Below are 22,725 nucleotides of genomic sequence, written 5' to 3' on the forward strand. Positions count from 1 at the left end.
ATAAATTAATTAGGCACTAATCTATGGATTTTACATGACTGGGAATACAGATATGCATCAGTTGGTCACAGATACCTTAAAAAAAAGAGTAGGGGCGTGGATCAGAAAACCAGTCAGTATCTGGTGTGACCAGGCTGTTGATTGTGGCCTGTGCTAAGTTGCTGGATATTGGCGGGCACTGGAATGCTGTTGTACACGTTGATCCAGAGCATCCCAACCATGCTCAATGGGGGACATGTCTGATGAGTATGCAGGCCAAGGAAGAACTGGGACATTTTCATCATCCAGGAATTGTGTATGGATCCTTGTGACATGGGGCTGTGCATTATCTGGCTGAAACATGAGGTGATGGCAGCGGATGAATGGCACGACAATGGGCCTCTGGATCTCATCAAGTTATCTCTGTATTCATATTGCAATCAAAAAAATGCAATTGTGTTCGTTGTCTATAGTTTATGCCTGACCATACCATAACCCCACCGCCTCCATAGGGCACTCTGTTCACAACGCAAACCACTCGCCCTCACGACGCCATACACACTGTCTGCCATCTGCCCTGTACCGTTGAAACCCGGAATTCATCTGTGAAGAGAACACTTCTCCAGTGACCCAGTGGCCATTGAAGGTGAGCATTTGCCCACTGAAGTCAGTTACGACGCCGAACTGCAGTCAGGTTAATACCCTGGTGAGGACGACGAGCACGCAGATGAGCTTCCCTGAGGCTGTTTCTGACAGTTTGTGCAGAAATTCTTCGGTTGTGCAAACCCAGTTTTATCAGCTGTCCAGGTGGCTGGTCTCAGACGATCCCGCAAGTGAAGAAGCCGAATGTGGAGGTCTTGGGCTGGCGTGGTTACACGTGGTCTGTGGTTGTGAGCCCAGATGGACGTACTGCCAAATTCTGTAAAATTAAGTTTTGAGGTGGCTTATGGTAGAGAAATTACAATTTAATTATCTGGCAACAGCTCTGGTGGACATTCCTGGATTGGAAGATAATTACATTGATAGAACCCAAAATATATCTGCAACATTAAAGCTGATCCATCCCCTATTACAACATAGTCGTTTTTTTTCAAAGTTGCCGAAATGCCATGTGCGTCCACTTATATCAGTGAATTTGTCACAACCTAACCATTACGAAACTTCTGTTCGATCAAATAAGCCTCACATTGAAAATTAGCAATTCCATTTTTATTGACCAAGTTTGACACTCTCATTGACCTCCATACAAATATGAGTAAGTGAAACTTCTCGCTTCACCTCTTCCCCTCTGACGCTATTTACTCGGAACTTTAACCTTTGACCTCCCACCTTGACCTTTGAGCCTGAGTCAATTCAATGTGCCTCAATATTTAGAATGCTGAAGATGGAAATATAACGTATAGCTGATATGTCCTTCATTTCTATCTGATCTGATTTCTTGTTACGTCAATAAAGATTACTAGAGGGGCTATGTCATGAACCCTCAAAGTTCCATAATGGGGTGAAAATGGCAACCATCTGTCAGGGAAACCAGTCTAATTAATGGCAGTAGAAACATAGCTGATGCATTTCCTGCTTTTACTTATGCAGGAAAACAAAAGTTAAAGTGTGATGCATCAGAAATTGTGTAATGGCATTATACTACCATATAAATATAAATACAATTTAAGGGCTCTAGAGTGGCGTAGCGGTCTAAGGCACTGCATCTCAGTGCAAAGGTGTCACTGTAGTCTCTGGTTTGAATCCAGGCTGCATCACATCTGGCTGTGATTGGGAGTCCCATAGGGCGTCATTGTAAATAAGAAGTTGTTCTTAACTGACCTGCCTAGTTAAATAAAGGTTAAAATAATACAACTTGGGTTTTACACAAATGTTCTGGATAAATAGCCTCTAAAATATATGTAAACAAACCATACATTTCTGATCTTGTTTTCTTAGAAAGCTCTGAGTGCTATTATATGATACAATATCAGTACTTGTTGCATTTACAACTTGTCTAAGTCCTATCATCAACTGATTTTGAGCTGGTGTATGGGTGTGGAAAGACTGCATTGTTTGAATGGAATGTTGCCATATTGGCAGTTACTTAGACAAATGTATTGACTCAATCCTCTAAAACTGGCGCGCTAGTTAACACGCATACAGTGCAGATAAATTCTTCACTTTCATTGTTTTACAAAATATGTTATCACAGCACTGGATGATCAACTCCCTGACCAACATCAACATGACTGACCTTTGCACCATCACAAGAAGGTTCCTGTCCACTCCCAATGTTCTAATTCCTAATTCTATGGTTACGCCTTCGTGAATATGAATTTGGTATTGTTGTGCTTATATTTTTCCAGGTCTTCCATTGCAGCATGTTCAGTCTGCTACCCAACTGCTTCCAACAATTGAACGGATCTGTCACTGACAGAGTGGGTGGCCGAGTGTTGATATTGCAGTACTCTAGCACTACTTCAATAGAAAATAACATATGGGGCTTTGGGATTTGTCTTCAGAACATTGGTTGCCAACCCTGCAGGCTTTTCAAGACCTGCAGGCTTTTAATCTTGATCTAAAATACATGTTTAAAATCATGAGACTTGATGATTCAATACACTTGTTTTAATACTGCTGGACTGCATCAAAAGCCTGCATACAGTGAACAGTAGCCTGCCCTCCAATACTAGGTTTGATGAATACTGCCTTACCGTACTGTGGTGAAGCTGCTTGCAAGAAATTGTAACCAAATTTCCTAGGTTTATTACAGTACCTTGTGTGTTTTTGTCTATTCCAGGACGTGATGTCAATGCGGTACCAGAGTCCTACTTTAGGGAGACGACGGTGGTCTCCAGTGGGGAGGTGATCATAACCGCCCCCAGACACTAGGGGGAGCACTGGTGGCCTGTCCTATGGGGGTCATGGGTCCTGTGTCCATATGGGAGCAGCCTGGGGAAGAAGGTGACATGAGGTAGCCAGGGTCGTACTCTTCCTCCCAGTTCCTGGTTATTTCAGCTGTGACATGGGACTGGCAGCGTCTGCAGGTGCACTGGTGTCATCGATTGGCAAGCTGGCAACAACATGAAGGTTCCAACAACATGAAGGTTCAGGAAACACGAGGAGAATCATCTGTAGACAAAACTTGAATAAAAACAATTCTTTCCACAGCTGGGTTTGTGTATGCTTATTATAACACTTTGGATGTCAAGATTTCACAGTGCAGCCAAACCCCTCATAATGGAAGTCAATAACTTGTGAAGTCTGTTCTGATTCTGTGAAGAACAAACCTCATGTTTACTGTTATGACAAAGGGGGAAGTCTGACAAATATCAATGCCTTGTTTAGGCCCACTTTATTAGTTACATCTTGCTGCAGGGTACAGATTTTTGGCAGGACACATGCACCTGCTACTACCCTCTCACAGTATGTCGGACACACACACACTATTGTATTTTATGGCCCTAGTACTTGTCGCCTTTAACTGTCTTAACAGCTTCTGTCTCATAGACTTGCTTTGCTTAATCGACTAAGCTTTCAAAGAAAAACAATGCTCCTCCAGCTAACCGAGAGCTTGGCAGTGTGTAGTGTCTTTATTAGGCTACATAAACTGCCAACATGTAATAGTGATTTCTCCCCCCAATTTATTTTATTGATCTTGTCACCCTTCCAAGGATAGCATTTCTAAACTACTCCGAGTAACTACTTGAACACACATACACACACCTGGGGAAACATTCCTTGAGGGAAGTCATCAATCTGTTTTATGGGCTTCTCTGGGAAAGTTCCTCTCCTCCCTCAGGCTCTCTCTTCTCCACCCTCCCTCCGTCCCGCTAACATCCATCCATTCTCTTTTATTTCATGCTTCCCATCTGCATCTGCTTTAGTTCATCTGCTAAGTTACTACTAACTACCGCATGTAAGAGCTTTCCCCTACTAGCCTATGTGGTTACAATATTTTTCCATTGCACGTTTGGAAAACGAGAACAAATATTGTTACAGTGGATTGAAGTCCTCGAAAGCAAGATGAACTTCTCGGTAATTGAGGCCACTTTGTCTCAATTGTCTGTGTCTTCAAATTGCCTGCCAGTAATGAACTTGAAACGCCAAACGGACTCTGTAGGACTGTGCAGATGTGAGTTGAAGCTGAGAGGCGGCAGTGTCTTGACGTCAGGACTGGACGGGACGCCCCCTACCGAGGCGGACTGCAGCGAGTTGGATCACCACACCATGAGCACAGCACAGCACCGCCGGATAACTGTCAACTTGTTGCGCCCCTATATTAATAAAGACCGCATCCCCTATGTTAATAAATACCGCATGAGCCGCGGCGAGCGAAGGGAGATCAAGCATTGAGACGCACATAGTGAGTGTTCTCATATTTTATATTTTTATGTGTATATTTCTTTCTTGCTGTGGCTTCTTTCTCACGATGTTGGTGGACCTGTTTTAAATTTAGAATGGAAGGACTACAGGCATTGACAAGTTGATTAGTTGGACCCGGTGAGCGTGCCAAAGTTCTCGCTTCAAGAGCTCAATATTCACTCTCCATGGGTAGGTGAGCTTTACAGTCAGCGTTTTGTATCAAACTGATTATTTACACATTTGTTATTGAAGATTGATTTGATATACACCTGTTCTCTTCGTGGGAATATAGCCTAGGTTTATATCTGAATAGGATAGTGGTATTGCTCAAAATTGTGAATTAAATTAGCCTGTGACCATTTTTATTAGAATATTATTTTATGATTGAAGACTATTTTGTTTATTTAAAATCTGAATATCCTAACCTAAGGTAATACATATTTTGCGTTTAGTAAATGTTACAATTCTTTAAAAACACTGTTCAGTTAGTAGAGAGTTTATTTATGAAAACAAATATTTTGGAAGTATTAGATTGAGAATCATTTAAAGAGATTTGACAATAATATCTTTAGGACTATCTGATATCTAAGTAATCAAGTGGATGATTGGAATTGTATTTGGCAGTCCAGCGCCACTTTTTAAGACAAACACTAGCCATCATTGGCACATGCAATTGGGCTCTCATTTATTTATGTTACAATTACATTGAACGTAATTCAATCCAATTATGTTTTATTATTGTTATTATTAATATGCCTGTAGGTATAGGGAATATCGCATATCTCTCTTGAAAACAGGGATAGGCCTATGGGCCTGTGTATTTCTTACAGCCAATTTCAGGACAAGCGACAACAGCAATGATAAATATACTTATTTCGAGAAAACGAAACGAAAATGACCAGAAACATGATAACACTTAAATGCGTATATGATCATCCAAACAACCCAGAATGTTTAGAGTATAGAATACATCGGGTTTCGTCTCTGCAAGATGCAGCAAATTGAGTAAATTACTGGAGTGGGCAATTATAGACAATTTGGCCCCGCACATAAAGGACACTTGCCAAAACAATTTGTGTTAAATGAACCAATCCAACACATTTTCTTTGAAGGGCGTTTCATTTATACACCCATTCGTCTAAGTCAGGGTGCACCCCAGGATAAAACTCTGGTTTCAAATTATTGAATTAAGATAGGGGAACATTTAAGGATATAGCCAATATAATATTTTCCTAAACTTATCTCAATTGGCTAGGTTGGCTATTAAATGAGCATGCAATGTATTAATATGAAAATCAGAATATTCATAACAATACGTTTATTCATAGTAATTATTAATAATAATAATACATTTTTGCAACAAGAAAATACTCCATTAGGTTTCTATGTTATTTTTCTCTAATGAGACAAACGGTAATTCCAAACGCATATGGTCTCTCGAATTGTCTCCAATATTTTTCGTTTAGCGAGTTCAAGGTCAACACAGGCTGCCCATATCTGAAGAGATTTTATCTCAGTTCCTGACTCCATGAACAATGCTTCGAGGGGGATTTAATTAACATGTTCATATTATCTTGTCATAATCTTCGGTCAGTTGAATTTAAATCAAACTAAATTGCGTACGTCCAATTCTTCTTCTGCGTGCTTTGACTTGATTTATTTAGTCATGTTCTGATTCTAAGTCAATGGGTGGTCAATATCTACTTTTCTAGGATTCTGTTTCTCGTTTCTCTGTAACTTGCAATTAATTACCATGAATTCCAAAATGATCTCTTCCACTTAGTCAAATGGGCTTCACTTTCACTTCACCCAAGGTTGTTTATGGCGGTACTTGAAGATGAAATCACGGACAAGGATTTCATGTCCATCTGTTTTTCAATATCGACATTGAAGCGAAACCTCCATGGGTTAGCGCATGGCCGACTTGTGTGATAGTTTATGAAATAGCGTGGGAAAAGAAAACAGTGAACTTGGGAGAAATAGCCTTGCTTCATTTAGGGCATGTGTTTTCTTATTCAACCCCTACATATGTCCAAGCTGAGGTGTCTGGCCTGTATGAAAAGGCTTTTCAATGTAAGTAATCTCTGTTGTGTCACTCCATTTCTCTTCCTGACTTTAGACAGAGGGGGTCACATAGCAGGCGTTAGCTGGGCGTTGGAGGTGCGAACCAGAGGTACAGGACAGGGGCCTTTAGCTAATGATACGAGTGGCAGCGGGGATAATCCATTCTGTGCAGTCTGTCAATTGCACCTCCCTCACCGTCCCACTAAAATTAGATTATTACACCTAAAACAGCGCTCTTGGAATCCGCTCCGTGTGGAATATCACGCAGGGTTGCAGCGGGAGCAGGCAGGAATGCCGTTGGGGAATACAGGGCGGTGTACATAGCGTTTCTCTTCTCCTCTTCCCGGGTCTCTACGCCCAGTGTTATGTTTCGGACGGGCTAAGGACAATTGGAAATTAACAAATGCGTTGCTTGTCAGCTGTGATAACATGCCCAAACAGGTGTCAGGTTCAGTTTCACAGTGGGAGAGTGGTAGGACGTGTAATTAATCAGATAGACTGTATTTAGAGGTCATTAATGCTTGGCGGAGGCTTAAAACACAGGATGCATATTGTTATGGGCTCTTGAAAGAAGTACTCCACTGTGGACCACTGTTGTTTGAGCTGAACATAGCAGGCCTATACTTGTTAGCCTAGGCCTACTCTGTTCTTTGCACGGCCTCGTGCTATTTTACCACGTCACTTTCTTTCCTCCTTTTGCTATAGCTACTTAGCCAGTCTAATGTACGTGTATCAGACATCGATATCAAATACAGCACAATAACTACATTATTTCATAAAATACTGTTTACTAAAGCACGCTATCTCCTCTGCCTTCATATTGCATGTTGAATTCCGTGGTATTGTTGAGATCTGTGCTGTTCGGCTGTGGCTGAACAGTGCTCTACACTGCTACCCATGACGAGGAATTTTAAAACGTGTGAGAAAGGCCAAATCCAGCTCATCTGCTCCCGATACACAGCCCCAAAAGACACAGATTTAGACCGCAGAGTGGAACAGTGGCAAGGGGAGCTGACAGGTAACAGAAGGCATCATCCTCTTTTCACACTTTAACCCATGACCCCTCTTAATAACGTCATATTCTCCCGTTGTTAGCCATTCTCCCTTCACCCTTTCTAGTACTAATTTAACCCCCTCCAAAGCGCCATCCTATCCACCTCATGCCTCTTATCTTGTTCTCATTAATATATCCAGGCTGTATCACAACCGGCGGTGATTGGGAGTTCCATAGGGCAGCGCACAGTTGGTCCTGCGTCGTCCGGGTTTGGCCGGTGTAGTCTGTCATTGTAAATAATAATTTGTTCTTAATTGACTTGCCTAGTTAAATAAAGGTTAAATAAAATTAAAATAAACAAATAAAATAAATGTCACAGTCTTACTCTTGTATCGTCCTATTTTCCCCTACTTTCATCACCTTCTTACCCGTTTCTTACTCCCCTCTTACCACCCTATAAATCGAATGATATCTCCGTCTGAGCGCATACACGCTGTGTCTTACTCCACGTCTTTTACCCCCGTTGCCACCCCCATAGGCCCCTCTTACAACACCCGGGTATCCAGTCTTATCTCTCTCTTAACACCCCTAGTATCTTATTCTCTTCCGAACCCCCAAACACCCCTTCCTACATGTTGAGAGAATACACAGTAGGAAAGCATTTTAACTATTGGCGGCAGGAGTGGGATTTTACAGAGCAGACTGTTCGACCCCAAAGCGCTACTTTTTAAACTCCTCACACCTAAATCCGAAAGGAATGAAAGATTATACAAAGCGTCTTAGAGTAGATTGCTAAAGGAGGATTATTGTGAGAACATGAGCAGAAGGCTCTGCTGTTAGCTAGCTCCCACCATGTTAGACTATGCTGTAAACACGGCCCAGGTTGTCATCAAGTATTTTTCCAGACCTTCTCAAGCCAAACATAGCTGGGCCCACTGACTGCTGCTGCTTTTAAAGACCATGCATAGCCTACTGCCTCCCTCTAGAGATATCATTGACCTCACTTAAACACTATTTGCTTATGTAAGCTTTTTGAAAAGTTAGATCATAGGTATCAAAACCTTTTTGACAAATGGTTTTGATGCTTAAAAGTATGTACAGTGCCTTTACAAAGTACACCCCTTGACCTTTTCCACATTTTGTTGTGTTACAGCCTGAACTTAAAATGGATTACGTTTCAATTTCTGTGTCACTGGCCTGCACACAATACCCCATAATGTCAAAGTGGAATTATGTTTTTAGACATTTCTACAAATCAAAAACAAACTGAAAAGCTGAAATGTCTTGAATCAATAAGTATTCAACCCCTTTTTTTATGGCAAGCCTAGATATGTTCAGGAGTAAAAATGTGCTTAACAAGTCACATAATAAGTTGCATGAACTCTGTGTGCAATAATAGTGTTTAAGATGATTTGTGAATGACTAGCTCATCTCTGTATCCCACACATAAAATTATCTGCAAGGCCCCTCCGTCGAGCAGTGAATTTCAAACCCAGATTCAACCACAAAGACCAGGAAGGTTTTCCAATTCCTCGCAAGAAAGGCACCTATTGGTAGATGGGTAAAAAATAGTAGACATTGAGTATCCCTTTAAGCATGGTGAAGTTATTAATTACACAATGGATGGTGTATCACTACAAAGAAACAGGCGTCCTTCCTAACTCAGTTACCAGAGAGGAAGGAAACAGGGATTTCACTATGGGGCCAATGGTGACTTTAAAACAGTTAAAGAGTTTAATGGCTGTGATAGGAGATAACCGAGGATGGATCAACAACGGTGTAGTTTTACACAATACTAACCTAAATGACAGAGTGAATAGACGGAAGCCCGAACAAAATACAAATATTCCAAATCATGCATGTTTGCAATAAGGCACTAAAGTAAAACTGCGAAAAAATGTGTGAAAGAAATGTACTTTATGTCCGGAATACAAACCGTTATGTTTGGGGCAAATCCAACGCAACACATCACTGAGTACCACTCTTCATAGTTTCAAGCATGGTGGTGGCTGCATCATGTTATGGCTATGCTTGTTATCGGCAAGGACTAGGGAGTTTTTTTTTATAGAGCAAAGTACAGGAACAATCCTAGAGGAAAGCCTGATTAAGTCTGCTTTCCAACAGACAGGGGAGACACATTCACCTTTCAGCAGGACAATAACCTAAAACACAAGGCCAAATACAGTTGCTTACCAAGATGACATTGAATGTTCTTGAGTGGCCTAATAACAGTTTTGACTTAAATCGGCATGACAATCTATGGCAAGACTTGAAAATGGCTGTCTAGCAATGATCAACAAACAACTTGACAGAGCTTGAAGAATGTTTAAAAGAATAATGTGCAAATATTGTACAATCCAGGTCTGCAAAGCTCTTAGAGACTTACCGAGAAAGACTCCCAGCTGTAAATTCTGCCAAAGATGATTTTAACATGTATTGACTCAGGGGTGTGAATACTTATGTAAATAAGATATTTCTGTATTTAATTGTCAATACATTTGCTTACATTTCTAAATACATGTTTTCACTTTGTCATTATGGGTGTTGTTTGTAGATGCGTGAGAGAATTCAGGCTGTAACACAACAAAATGTTGATAGTATTCTGTCCGTGATTGGTTCATATTCACTCCGGAACACCGTTATTCCTGTGATTCTCCATTAAAGGTTGTTGTAGTGGATGGATATGTATGTTGTCCAGCATGTGGGATATGAGTGTTCTTCCTCTCTTCTATTTGTCTTTAAAACTGAAGGGGGTCAATTAAATAGAAATGACACTCATCCACCATGTTCTTCTGGCATGCCAGGCGTGTGAATTTATGGAAGGAGGAAAACCGTTGAAACGGTATCCGGTGTTTGGGTTACATCCCTGGTGCGAGACTGGCGATCTGGTTTCAGGGCAGAGGGGGGTGAGGCGGTCTGCATTTGGCCTGGGGGGACGGTTGGGGGTGAGTAGCACTTTAAAGAGCACTGTGATCTTCTCTGAAGAGCTTCCATCTATCATGTAGTTTGTAATGGGGGCTACAGTATGTTTCATTAGCGACGAGGTAATGTGACCGAGACAAGTGCAAATCACGCCATGGGGAATGGCAAACAACCCCCTCGCCGCTATGGCCTGTATCCTTACCCCTTTTATCCCTCTTTCACCCCTTACCCACCAACCACATCTAGTCTGAATTTCAGACATCCCCCATCACCACACAACCCCCCTTCCACAAATTCTCCTAACCCTCACTTTACTCTCATTATATACATGTGGTTCCCAAACTGTGGGTCGGAACCCGCGGTGGGATTACATTTTTTGTGCATTTATTTTTTGGGAAATAATTATTCAGTGTAAACTTAAACAACTAAAACCAAATAGAAAGTATGTAGAAGCAATAATGGACCTATATAAAAATATACTCCTATAATCTTTGAGAACTTACAATCAGCAAAATTATAGCTAGGCAGTCAGGTACCCATTGATTTTGTTATAATGTTTGAGCATAATAACACAGTACTAGCCATGTCAAAATGCCTAGAATTGCAGCAAATTAGCTTTAAAACTACAGCATTTTCTTTCCACTGCCAAGATGATATTTTTGATTAATTCTTTGGTCTGTGTATGTTTCTTTAACACTCAACCCTTATGGTGGGTCGCGACTCAAAAGGCACCTCAATTGGTGGGTCACGAACCCAAAAAGTTTGGGAACCCCTGTTATATACCATCACCCCCCCCAGCCCTGACTATACATCACCTACCAGACGCCCCTCCAGCGAAACTCTGACGCCGTTATGAAACCTGAGACTCAATTAATCAGTCGATCAATTAATGAGGCTCAGTTTTTAAAGGGACGTCTGGGTTCCCAGCTGGATGTCGCAACACGTGTGGAATGCTCAGGGGGCGCACACCGGACCCCCGGAATGCGGTGCGGCGGGACAGGGGCCGCAGTCGGGCCGCTCATCACCTCAGCCGCCGGGCCGTGGCGTTTCCAATAATGACACCCGAAACATATGCCTGATACGCCTCATCTGCCCGATTTCACAAAGCTAGGTTGGGACGGACCACTTTTTGGGCACGGAGGAATCATAACTCATTTTGGGGGGTCAGTTGAGTAATATAGGTTGTTTTAGTTGCCGACTCTCATTGTAACCCCCCCTAGACCCACTTATAGTGCTGTGGTCCTAAGGGAAGCCTCAAGTTTCCGGCTGTGGTCTAATTGAGTGGGATGACTAGCCCTGGGAGGCTCTCAACTCTTCTCCTCTCCTCTCTCCTCTCCTATGGGGTTGGTTTATACAGGCCTGCTGACTGTGCTGTCAGTGTCAAACGCTTGTTAGGACATCATCAATCTAGACGCAGTTAGAGATATTCCCAGAACAGAACGAAGGGGGCAGGTGATGGAGAGAGAGAGAGAGAGAGAAGGAGAGGGAACAGAAAGGGTAGAGAAAGAGGGAAGGGGGAGAGGGAATAAGAGAGAGGAGAAAGATACTCTAAAGAAAGCGAGAGAATGAGAGAAAGGGGAGGATAGAAGGAGAGAGAGAAGCACTGCACAGTAGACAGTGAAAGAAAGAAAGAGGGCCTGGAGAAGAGATGGGTCCTAACAATGTGCGTCTTTGTAAGTTGTTTGGTGTGAAGCGAAGTGTTGGGTGGGATCCTTGCTCGCTTTCCCTCAACTCATCCGTGTGAGCTCATAAAACTGCAAAGTTTGTTGTCGTAGATCATGTTGTCAGGAAAAGTAGACGCATTGTTCGCACATGTCTGCAGGCGTAAATGAAGTAACCTTCTCTGGTATCAGTATCAATTCTTGACAGACGAATACATTTAGCACATCACCAGCCGTCTTACGAGGGGGAAAAAATCCGTTCACACCGTGGACGTACATAAGTGTGTTTGTCTTCTCCCAGGAAGTGGCTGTACAGGGGCTTTAAGCCGAACACACATTTCTCGCGTTCTCTTCTATAAATCTTTCCCTCCATCTTCCACTCCTGTCTTTCTTTCTCACATCCTCTCTCTCTCCTTCCATTTCTCTCCACACATTGGGTTCTCCAAAACTCGGGTTGTTGCCCATGTGCGTTGAGTAGAGCGGAGTGGAGCAGAGCGGCGGTAGAAGAATTTGAAAGGAGGACCATAAAGATGATGGATGCTGCCCAGCTTGTGTTTTCAGGCCCAGCTGTTTTTTGTCATCCTGGACAGACCCGCTAGTTTTCTACATTCATCCACTCTTTATAAGCTTTCATCCATACAGTCATCTAAAACTCGCTGGTACAAGTCACAGAAAGAATCCTGGTTAAGGGAGAAGATAGATTTGGCTGGATTATATGAGAGTTAAATGTTAAATGTTCAAGGTGGTGGTGCGAACTGGTGTTTTCAATAAAGGCACAGGTGGTCTCTCTACCTCAGAAGGCCCCTCCCTTTGGCTCCAACCACAAGTCATATAAATCCATCAGTATCTTTTCCTTTTATGATTTCACTGTCGCTTTATCCCCTAAAATCTTTTACTTTATAATTTTCTCCCACAGGCTCGATGACATGATGTTCCTGACCGTCTCCCCTCCCCCCTCCTTCTTCCTCTCTTTTCTCCTACTAGTCCTCACTTTTCTCCCTCCTTCCCTCCTTTCCCATTCACTCTCCCACTCCCCTCTGAGCTGGACTTCTCCCCATGACCCCTGCTACCACCTGGATGGGCGTCCGCGACACTGCCTGTCGGAATTCATCAATGCCGCCTACGGTGTCCCAGTCAGTGCCGCCAACTCCCTCCGAGGACCTCCTGACCAAAATGCTGTTAACGTCAGCTCCGTCACGGACCTCCACAACCCCTACAACCTGACCTGCTGGACAGCCCAGGTGGGAGGCTCCGACGGCGGGGATTGGGTTCTCACCCTCCCCCTGGGCCGGCGCTTTGAGGTCACTTACATCAGCCTGCAGTTCTGCCAGCAGGGGGAGCCGTCGGATCCGGTCTCCGTCTCTTTGCTCAAGTCCATGGACCACGGGCGCACCTGGAGGCCCATGCAGCATTACTCCAGCGACTGCCCCGGGAGGTTTGGGCTCCAGGCCCAGACGGTGGCCAAGACCAGGCACCAGGAGACAGAGCCTCTGTGCTCGGATCCCCGGCCCCTGCAGAGGCACCGGGGGGGCATGGTGCTGGCATTCTCCACCCTGGATGGAAGGCCTTCCTCTCCAGACTTTGACTACAGCCCCACCCTGCAGGACTGGGTGACTGCCACGGACATACGGGTGGTCTTCCACCAGGTGACCCAGTCCCAGCAGACTAAGTTGGGAAGTTCGGAGGATAGGGGGGTTGGTGTGGCATTGGGAGCAGGTGCTGGGGTTCTGAGGTGGAGCGTGGGGTCGAAGAATAAAGCTGTGGTGGGTCAGGTGAATGGGGACAACAATGCTTGGGGGTTTGTGGAGAAGGAGATGAAAAAGACAGAAAAACGAGGGAGGAGCAGAGGAGAGAAAATGGACAAATCCTGGCGGAGGGGTCACAACAAAGGGTCGGGGGGTCAGGGAGAGGATGGACACAATGTGACCCGGAAGGATTTAGAACGAGACACTCAGGCAATGGACACCTCCAAGAGAGGGAACGGTAAAGGAAAAGGGCGTGGCCGCAAAAGGGAGGGGGGCCACCATTGGAGTCCGTGCCAGGAAGGCGGCGTCTGTGATTGGACAATCGAGGGGCAGGGGAAGGACAACAAGGGGCGGGAATTGAGGAGGAGGAGAAACAACAATCGGAATCTCCAGCTAGTTCCTCCCTCCCCATTGATCTCCGCCCCCCCTGTCCGGCCCCCCCTGGCCCTCTCGGACCTGCAGGTGGGGGGCAGGTGTAAGTGTAACGGGCATGCCTCACGGTGTCGTCATGACGACGCGGACCGGGCGGTGTGTGTGTGTGAGCACCACACAGCGGGGGCAGACTGCGACGTTTGTGAGGACTTCTACTACGACAGGCCCTGGCAACGAGCCACGCCCAGTCAGCCACACCCGTGCGTCCGTGAGTCACACCCCCCCATTACTGTGTGTGTGTGTTTGTGCGTCTGCATGTGTGCGTGCATGTCTGTGTGTGTGAGTGAGTGCATATTGGATCATGAATGTAAACTTTACTAGCTTTCACTGAAATTCATTCCCTCCCTCCCTCCCTCCCTCCCACCTCCCCTTCCCCTCCTCTCTCCTACCCCCAGCATGTGAGTGTAACGGCCACTCCTCTAAGTGTCGGTTCAGCATGGAGGTGTTCCAGCAGTCGGGCCGGCGCAGCGGGGGGGTATGTCTGAAGTGTCGGCATCACACAGCGGGACGTCACTGCCAGTACTGCCAGAACGGACACACCCGGGACCACGGCAAGCTACCCAACCACCACAAGGCTTGCCAATGTCAGTCAGAGAGAGGGAGCGAGAGAGAGAGTGTATGTGTGTGTGTGTGTGCGCGCGAGCATTAAAGTTGTGTCTGTATTAGGTCGTACTGACCAGCTGTGTATCTTATCCATGCAGAGATGTATGTGTGTGTCCAAGTGCGTGTGCATATGCGTCTGTTAGTATATCTGTTTCTCTTTGTGTATCTGCCAGTCTACGGGGTTTGTCTACATGTGTCTGTGTTCCTGCCTCCACAGTGTTTATGAGGTGGTTACATTGTGACAGAGGACAGTTATTCCTGTTAGGGTTACAAACATTCCCTTTGTGCTTGACTGGATCTAGTGTCCATGTTGTTACCACTGGCTGGAATCCACTCTGCCATTTGACCTTTGACTGGTCACATGTCCCAAGTGATTGTGACACTCTGGCATGCTCATTGGGCGGTTGACCTAAGTTCTAATATAACCATTGTTAATGGTGTGTGGTTAGGTCATGCACACGACACATGCAGGTGTGTGTCTGTGTGAGTGATTGAGTGTGTGTGTTGTAGCAATATTGGAGAACTTGAACGGGATATTTTAGCCTGGATGCTAGTCTGTTTCAGGTCTTGCCAACTCCTTATGGAGTGATTCCTCACGAAACCAGGACAAGAAAGATTTCACAAAATGTAATCCATAGAATGGTCCTTTGGGGAAAGGCTTGTTGACGTATATTTGACATTTGTATCTAAAAGCACAATTGAGACAGAATGATTCAAAATTGGCATATTTATGACATTTTGGCCATACCCAGGCCTCCTTTAAGACTTCAGAATGTTTCATTCATAGATGCTACAAAGCAACAACAAAAATAATAATATAGGCTTTACAGCTTGCTCTGTAATATAAGTAGTATTTTGATTTCAATTTTAAAAAATGACATTCATTTAGGAATATTTAAAAATATGAACATGAATATTGAAAATATACCATTTTAGATTTGACAAATTGCTCAATATATTATTGAACATAATATTATATACGGGCATATCAAAGTTCCAGAGTGGGTGGGATCTCTGCTACTTTTAGAGGTACGATCCAATTTGTAAGCATTACCAACAGAGTGAATGTGAAAATGGATTCAAAATGGTCAGGATATGCAATGATACAAGTAAAAAGAGGGCTGTGATTGGTTACATTGCCTACTATGCCAATTTCTCTGAATAAAATGGGCCATAACTTTAACACTAGCTGAGATCTCAGTCTGGAACTTTGATAAGCCCGTAGAGTATATTATGCTCAACAATACACCATAATATTAATACAATTAATTAAGCTACATTCTTAAAATCAATCCCATATACTATGTTCTTTTAAAAAAGGCTTTAAATTCTCTAGGACAGCCAATTTTTTAAAACAGTCAAATGCTTCTCAAAGATGCCCTCTGGTGGTCAAACTAGCACTAACTAGCATTAATGCAACAATGGCTGACACTTAAATGACGTGCCATAGAAATCTTCGGCAGCCTGCAAACTGTGCTACAGTACGACGCAACTTTTAAAGGAAGAACCACTGTAGATTGAAAAACGTGTCAAGTCAAAACATTTGTTTTTTCAATATTCATGTTTATTTTTTTCAATATTGAAATTAATACTTTTTTTCTTGAAATCAAAATACTACTCATATTACAGAACAAGTGGTAAAGCTTCATATGAACCAATGTTTTGCTTTGTAGCACCTACAGATTAAACATTATGGAGTCTTAAAGGAGGCCTGGGTGAGGCCAAAATTCCATAAATATACAATACAATACAACTTCATTGTCCATTAGTTAAATCAAATCAAATCAAATGCATTTATATAGCCCTTCTTAAATCAGCTGATATCTCAAAGTGCTGTACAGAAACCCAGCCTAAAAGCCCAAGCAACAAGGAATCGCTCTATGGTATTGTCATGCCAAGTCTGGCGTTACAAGGAGTTGAGAAGGGAGAAGAAACAGACTGGCACCCAAGCTATAGACATTTATAGGCTACAGTATAGCTAGTTAACTTATGTCAGTTACCTTAGTGCTATTTATGTGTCATAATATTATTTGATTTAATAATCAATGACAGATAAATCCACCATGTTTATTCGATCAATGTTCAGGTCAAGTCAGCCTTTTTCCAAATCTAGTGATTTAAACCTTGGTGACTTGCCTGTAAAGCTAATTATTTAAAGGTGTTTGGAGTAGCTGTAAGGGTTTGTTTAAACTACTTTACTGGAGGTAAAACAGACCTACTGAAGAACGGCTTCCTCTTTGTCTGTGCCCTTTGGATAACCCCAACTCTCTCTCTCTCTCTCTCTCTCTCTCTCTCTCTCTCTCTCTCTCTCTCTCTCTCTCTCTCTCTCTCTCTCTCTCTCTCTCTCTCTCTCTCTCTCTCTCTCTCTCTCTCTCTCTCTCTCTCTCTCTCTCTCTCTCTCTCTCTCTCTCTCTCTCTCTCTCTCTCTCTCTCTCTCTCTCTCTCTCTCTCTCTCTCTCTCTCTCTCTCTCTCTCTCTCTCTCTCTCTCTCTCTCTCTCTCTCTCTCTCTCTCTCTCTCTCCCTCTCTCAAATTCAAAGCTTGATTAGCATGAAAGGAGCCAATGTTACCAATTATGCAATGCTGTCTATTTTTTTTGGTTGTATTTGCATTCATCTATTTCTTTCTCTCCTCCCATCCTTCAATCCTCTCTATCTCTCTCAGCGTGTCAGTGTCACCCTATGGGTGCTGTGGGCCGCTGGTGTAACCAGACATCAGGACAGTGTTTGTGTCGGGATGGGGTAACGGGTTTGAAGTGCAACCGCTGCGCCCTTGGTTACAAACAGGGGCGCTCCCCCCTCCGGCCCTGCATCCGTAAGTCAACTGTACCTACCTACTCTGTCTGGAAACTGGCCTCCATGTAGGGCCAGACGATAAGATTCTAATGGTGATTCAAGAAAGAATGTGATTATCCTGGAGCTTTGGAACCAAAATGGCACACATTTTACTGCATAGTTTTTGGTTTAAGCCCAACTACAGACTTTCATCGTCACTTGAGTCTCACTGCCTTGGGGTTTTGGTTTCCAATAGGAAATTAATCTCATTGTAACTCGTGTTGTGAAACTCAATGACCCTTTATCTGCCCCCCCCCCTCTCTCTCTCTCAACCTAATTAGTTTTTTACCTAATTGAAGCCTTTATCAAACCTGTATAAAAGGAGCCACCCTCGGCTATCAAATATCTATATTAATTTGTCCAAATCGCCCTGGCTCCTCCCTCCTCTGATTTCCAACAATGCTTGTTTTACTGTTTCCACAACAGTGCTAATGTAGGGAGCCCTTAAGGCCTCTATGAGCAGACCTTGTCTCTCACTGATCTTAGATCAGCTCGACTGGGATTTTAAACACTTTATCCTCTACACTCCTGCAGTCGTGGCTTTGCCTTTTCGAACCGCGAGCGTTAATCCATGTGTGTTTCTGCGTCTAATCGCGGGAGTGCCGACAACCACACATGGATTGGCCCGGGCGGCGACACTTTCTAAGCCCTAATCAGGTGACATGGGTCTGGGTTTCGCACCTGTCGCGCATCCCTCAAAACGCTCCCCCCTCCAGACTCATAACTCTTCCGGTGGAAGGAGTGAGTGAAAGAAAACCTTGTTTGTTTTTACTACTGAACCCATCTAATGGCTATCTATAGCCTCTCTCTCTCTCTCTCTCTCTCTCTCTCTCTCTCTCTCTCTCTCTCTCTCTCTCTCTCTCTCTCTCTCTCTCTCTCTCTCTCTCTCTCTCTCTCTCTCTCTCTCTCTCTCTCTCTCTCTCTCTCTCTCTCTCTCTCTCTCTCTCTCTCTCTCTCTCTCTCTCTCTCTCTCTCTCTCTCTCTCTCTCTCTCTCTCTCTCTCTCTCTCTCTCTCTCCCTCTCTCTCTCTTCCCCTCCCTCTCTCTCTCTCTCTCTCTCTCTCTCTCTCTCTTCTCTCTCTTCCCCTCCCCCCCTCTCTCTCTCTCTCTCTCTCTCTCTCTCTCTCTCTCTCTCTCTCTCTCTCTCTCTCTTCTCTCTTCTCTCTCTTCCCCTCCCCTCTCTCTCTCTCTCTCTCTCTCTCTCTCTCTCTCTCTCTCTCTCTCCCTCTTTCTCTCTCTCTCTCTCTCTTTCACTCTCTCTCTCTTCTCTCTCCCCTCGTCCACCAAAAGCAAGCCGCTCGCTGGCTAAAAACAAAGTTAGCGGTGATGAGTTGAGACCTCAGCCACAGGAAGCTAACTCACCCTTAAAGCTAAAGTCATCGTTGGAAAAGGAGCCAGGGCTGTATAATTAGTAGGTTGCTGATCTGGGTTTTGTGGTGGCCACACCAGTTGTCTGAACAGATAGGCTAGGACATGTATTGAGGTCACACACACAAAAACACACACACAAACACACACACACACACACACACACACACACACACACACACACACACACACACACACACACACACACACACACACACACACACACACACACACACACATATATGCACACACACACACACGCACGCACGAACGCACACAAGAACGCACGTACGTACGCACGCACGCACACACACACACACACACACACACACACACACACACACACACACACACACACACACACACACACACACACACACACACACACACACACACACACACACACACACACACACACACACACACACACACACACACACACACACACACACACACACACACACATATGCAGATGTATGCACAAACACAAATGCACTCTCACACATGCAGGCATGCACACACTGGAGGAAGATTCATCCCTAGGTCACGCAACTCGAACCATTGCATGTCTTGAGTATGTGAGCATACGCACGCACGCATGTGCACGTGCATGCTCCAACCCCCAATAGGATTAACCCCAACTCCAGTTCAGAACTAGCTCTAACTCTGGGCCCTCCTACCCCAGTCAGCTGGGATGAGGTGTAGGGTGTCATTGACTGTCCCAGTTGTGTCAGAGAGGACAGGGACACAGGACACAGTGAGGGCCAGGGTAATATATGGTGGGCCCCAAAGCCACACACACGTACTTAAAGCCAGGATACTATATGGATAGCCCAGGTGTACATGAGGTAGGCTGACACTTCTAGGGTCATGAAGGTGACATTAGATAGACAGACAACCAGATAGACAGACCTGTGGTATGACTATACTCTGATGTGTCTTTATGGGTAATGTAGCTAAAAAAACATTTTGCACCAGAGTGAGTGTGTGTCTGTGTGTGTGTGTGTGTGTGTGTGTGTGTGTGTGTGTGTGTGTGTGTGTGTGTGTGTGTGTGTGTGTGTGTGTGTGTGTGTGGGGCTCTTTGAGGACCACACACACACACCAACTCATCCAGACACACACTCATTTTCCACATGGGAATTCCACACACACACACACACACCGACAGGCATTCACGCATAGCACACATATTCACATTCTCTCCCATTCGACACACACACACACACACACACACACACACACACACACACACACACACACACACACACACACACACACACACACACACACACACACACACACACACACACACACACACACACACACAGTCACTTATAGTGCACAAAGACAAGTCTGTATAAGTAGGGTCAAGCTAAAAGGCATTGTATTCACACCCTGCCCCTGTCTATTCTCAACTTTCACCTCTATACGACATACAACCTGTCAATGTGTTTGTTTTTATCCGTAGGAATCCAGGAGGTTGCAACCCCCACCACACCTGTGTACCAACCCCAGTACAGTGTAGGTGAGTTTGGGTTGAGAATGAAAACACTATTGCAAGTCTCAACACAATCTACTATATTGAACTGTAATATTGGGCCACAATTTCAGTGGTTCCCCCAACGCTGGACCTGGGGAGTTACAGGCTTTGGTTTCAGCCCAGCGCTTTCACACCTGATCAAAAATCCTGATCAGCGACGGATTAACTGATTCAAGCGTTTTAGAACAGAATAACTGTAACTCTTCTGGACTAGAGTTGGTGACTGATAACTTTCCAATTAGATACATACTGTACCTTGTGTGAGTCTCAGCTGTAATGATCTACTGGATTGGTAGCTGTCTAGCTCCCTCTAGTGGTGGTAGGGGGATGTTTCACCTGTTGCTGGACTCCAGAGAGGCATCTGTTAGACATAAGATACTGTGATGACAAATAGAAGCAGGGCATATTGTAATTAGTGGTACAGACATGTGTCGCAGTGAGATGCTCTCTCTCATTCAATACATTCCCTCTCTCTCCCTCTCACTTTCTCTCCTTCTCGTTCTCTTGTTCCCCCTCAATCCCCCCCCCCCTCTCTCTCTATCTCTCAGATGAGGAGTGTGTATCGTATTGCCAGCCATCGCTGGTTAAAGTGAGGATGAACCTGGAGACGTACTGTCTAAAGGACTTTGGTAAGAACTGTAAGGTACAATGACTTTGGCATGGCTGCAGAATACAATGCAAAAATACAAAATTCAAGCAATTCCCTCTCTCTCTCTCTCCCCCAGTCCTGAAGCTACAGGTCAGAGGGATGGAGCGTTCAGGCCCCTGGTGGCAGTTCTCCGTCTGGATCCAGACCGTGTTCCGTACGGGTTCTTCCTCCCGTGTTCGCAAGGGCCCTCAGGCACTGTGGGTTCCCGACCGTGACCTTGGCTGCGGCTGCCCCGCCCTCCAGGTGGGCCGCACCTTCCTGCTGATCGGGGCCGAGGGGGGGAGGCGGAACTGGGGCCCCGAGGAGCGGCGGCTGGTCGCCGATAGATCCACACTGGCTCTCCAGTGGAGGGAGCACTGGAATCCCAAACTGAGAGGGTTCAGGGGGCAGGACAAGAGGGGCCGCTGCCCCCCAAAATTGCCTGGGGGTGGGGACCCTCATGGGGGCCACTCGAAGCACCATTACTCAGAGTACACCCCACCTCACCTTGTGACAGAGAAAGAGACAGAGGTCAAGGTGCACCCACACAAACATTCACATTCACACACACCCTCAGACTCTGTGAAAGACATGGAAGAGGAGGCAGAGAACTCTGTGGCGTTGGACACAAACAACACTCATACACAGTCCTCCTCACACCACAGACCTGGACCATCACAATCCCAGGAACAGCAACAGGAGCAGACTCCATCCACCTCCACACCCAGTCTAGTATGTTCAACCCAGACCCCTGTCTGAAATGTAGGAGGAAGAAGAGAGAGAAAGATTAAGGGATGAAGAAATAAAGAAATATTGTCAAATAGATGGGCTATACCCCTTTGCAGTTCTTCTCATAAGGAGAGGGGGGTGAGTGATGAATGGAGAAGGGAGAGAGGGAGCAAGTGGTCTCTGTCAGACTGTGTAAGCACTGGGTGTCCAATGTCCAGAAAAATGGAGGGATGATCAGTTGTTCCCGTCATCTTTCCCTTCAACTTCCAGTGAGGAGAAGAGAGAGGGAGCAGTTTGGTCATCGGTTCAGAAATCAAACATCCAGGTGCTTGAGCTAAAAACAGAATCATGGAGAAAAGGACTCAAACGTTGCCATTACAATGTTTTTCTACTGAATCGGCTTAGTATTGTTGAGAGTGAATGAACACTGTAAAAGTGGCAATTGGGTTTTTTATTGAATTACATAAAGTAAAATGTTTTCTTGAAAAAGTATCTGAATTGTATTTATGCTTAGAAATGTTTAGGTATATTTTAGGCAAGAATAGATCAAGGGTGCTTCGGGATGGATCACGATTACAATAAACGTATAGTAAACTGACATACATATATTTATTTATGTCAATACAGTATGGGCAATATGTGTCCCAAAGTATACACTACTACTACTAATAATTGATTCAACTTTTCATTACTAAAATAATCTCAAAGCGCTTGAAAAAGCAAAACAAACAAGAATCAAATAATACGGATATATGATTGAGTAGGTTTGAAGGCGTCTCACCAACGCCTCGACACCTCGCCACCCCGCCTGTCGGACGTTGACTTCTCCATAGCCGTGGACTCTATAACACTCTACCTCACAAAATGAACCTAGAGATGAA

At 44.6% G+C, this 22,725-nt stretch overlaps 1 protein-coding gene across 3 annotated transcripts; it reads left to right on the plus strand.

The window, feature by feature from the left end:
- Nucleotides 1-4,202: 4,202 nt before the first annotated feature.
- On the plus strand, nucleotides 4,203-22,725 carry LOC139534535 (netrin-1-like). 3 transcript variants are annotated; one of them, XM_071333735.1, is made up of 8 exons: nucleotides 4,203-4,327; nucleotides 4,421-4,515; nucleotides 12,884-14,352; nucleotides 14,540-14,728; nucleotides 17,411-17,560; nucleotides 20,416-20,472; nucleotides 21,036-21,116; nucleotides 21,213-22,725. In XM_071333735.1, the coding sequence occupies exons 3-8, from the start codon at nucleotides 12,894-12,896 to the stop codon at nucleotides 21,872-21,874; spliced, it is 2,598 nt and encodes an 865-aa protein (XP_071189836.1). In that variant the 5' UTR covers nucleotides 4,203-4,327; nucleotides 4,421-4,515; nucleotides 12,884-12,893; the 3' UTR covers nucleotides 21,875-22,725. The 3 variants fall into 3 exon arrangements, with proteins under 3 accessions (XP_071189836.1, XP_071189839.1, XP_071189838.1); XM_071333738.1 differs by lacking the exon at nucleotides 4,421-4,515; XM_071333737.1 differs by lacking the exon at nucleotides 4,203-4,327 and having other exon boundaries at nucleotides 4,334-4,515.

This window comes from Salvelinus alpinus, chromosome 11 (genome assembly GCF_045679555.1).
Source record: "Salvelinus alpinus chromosome 11, SLU_Salpinus.1, whole genome shotgun sequence".
Classification (NCBI taxonomy): Eukaryota; Metazoa; Chordata; class Actinopteri; order Salmoniformes; family Salmonidae; genus Salvelinus; species Salvelinus alpinus.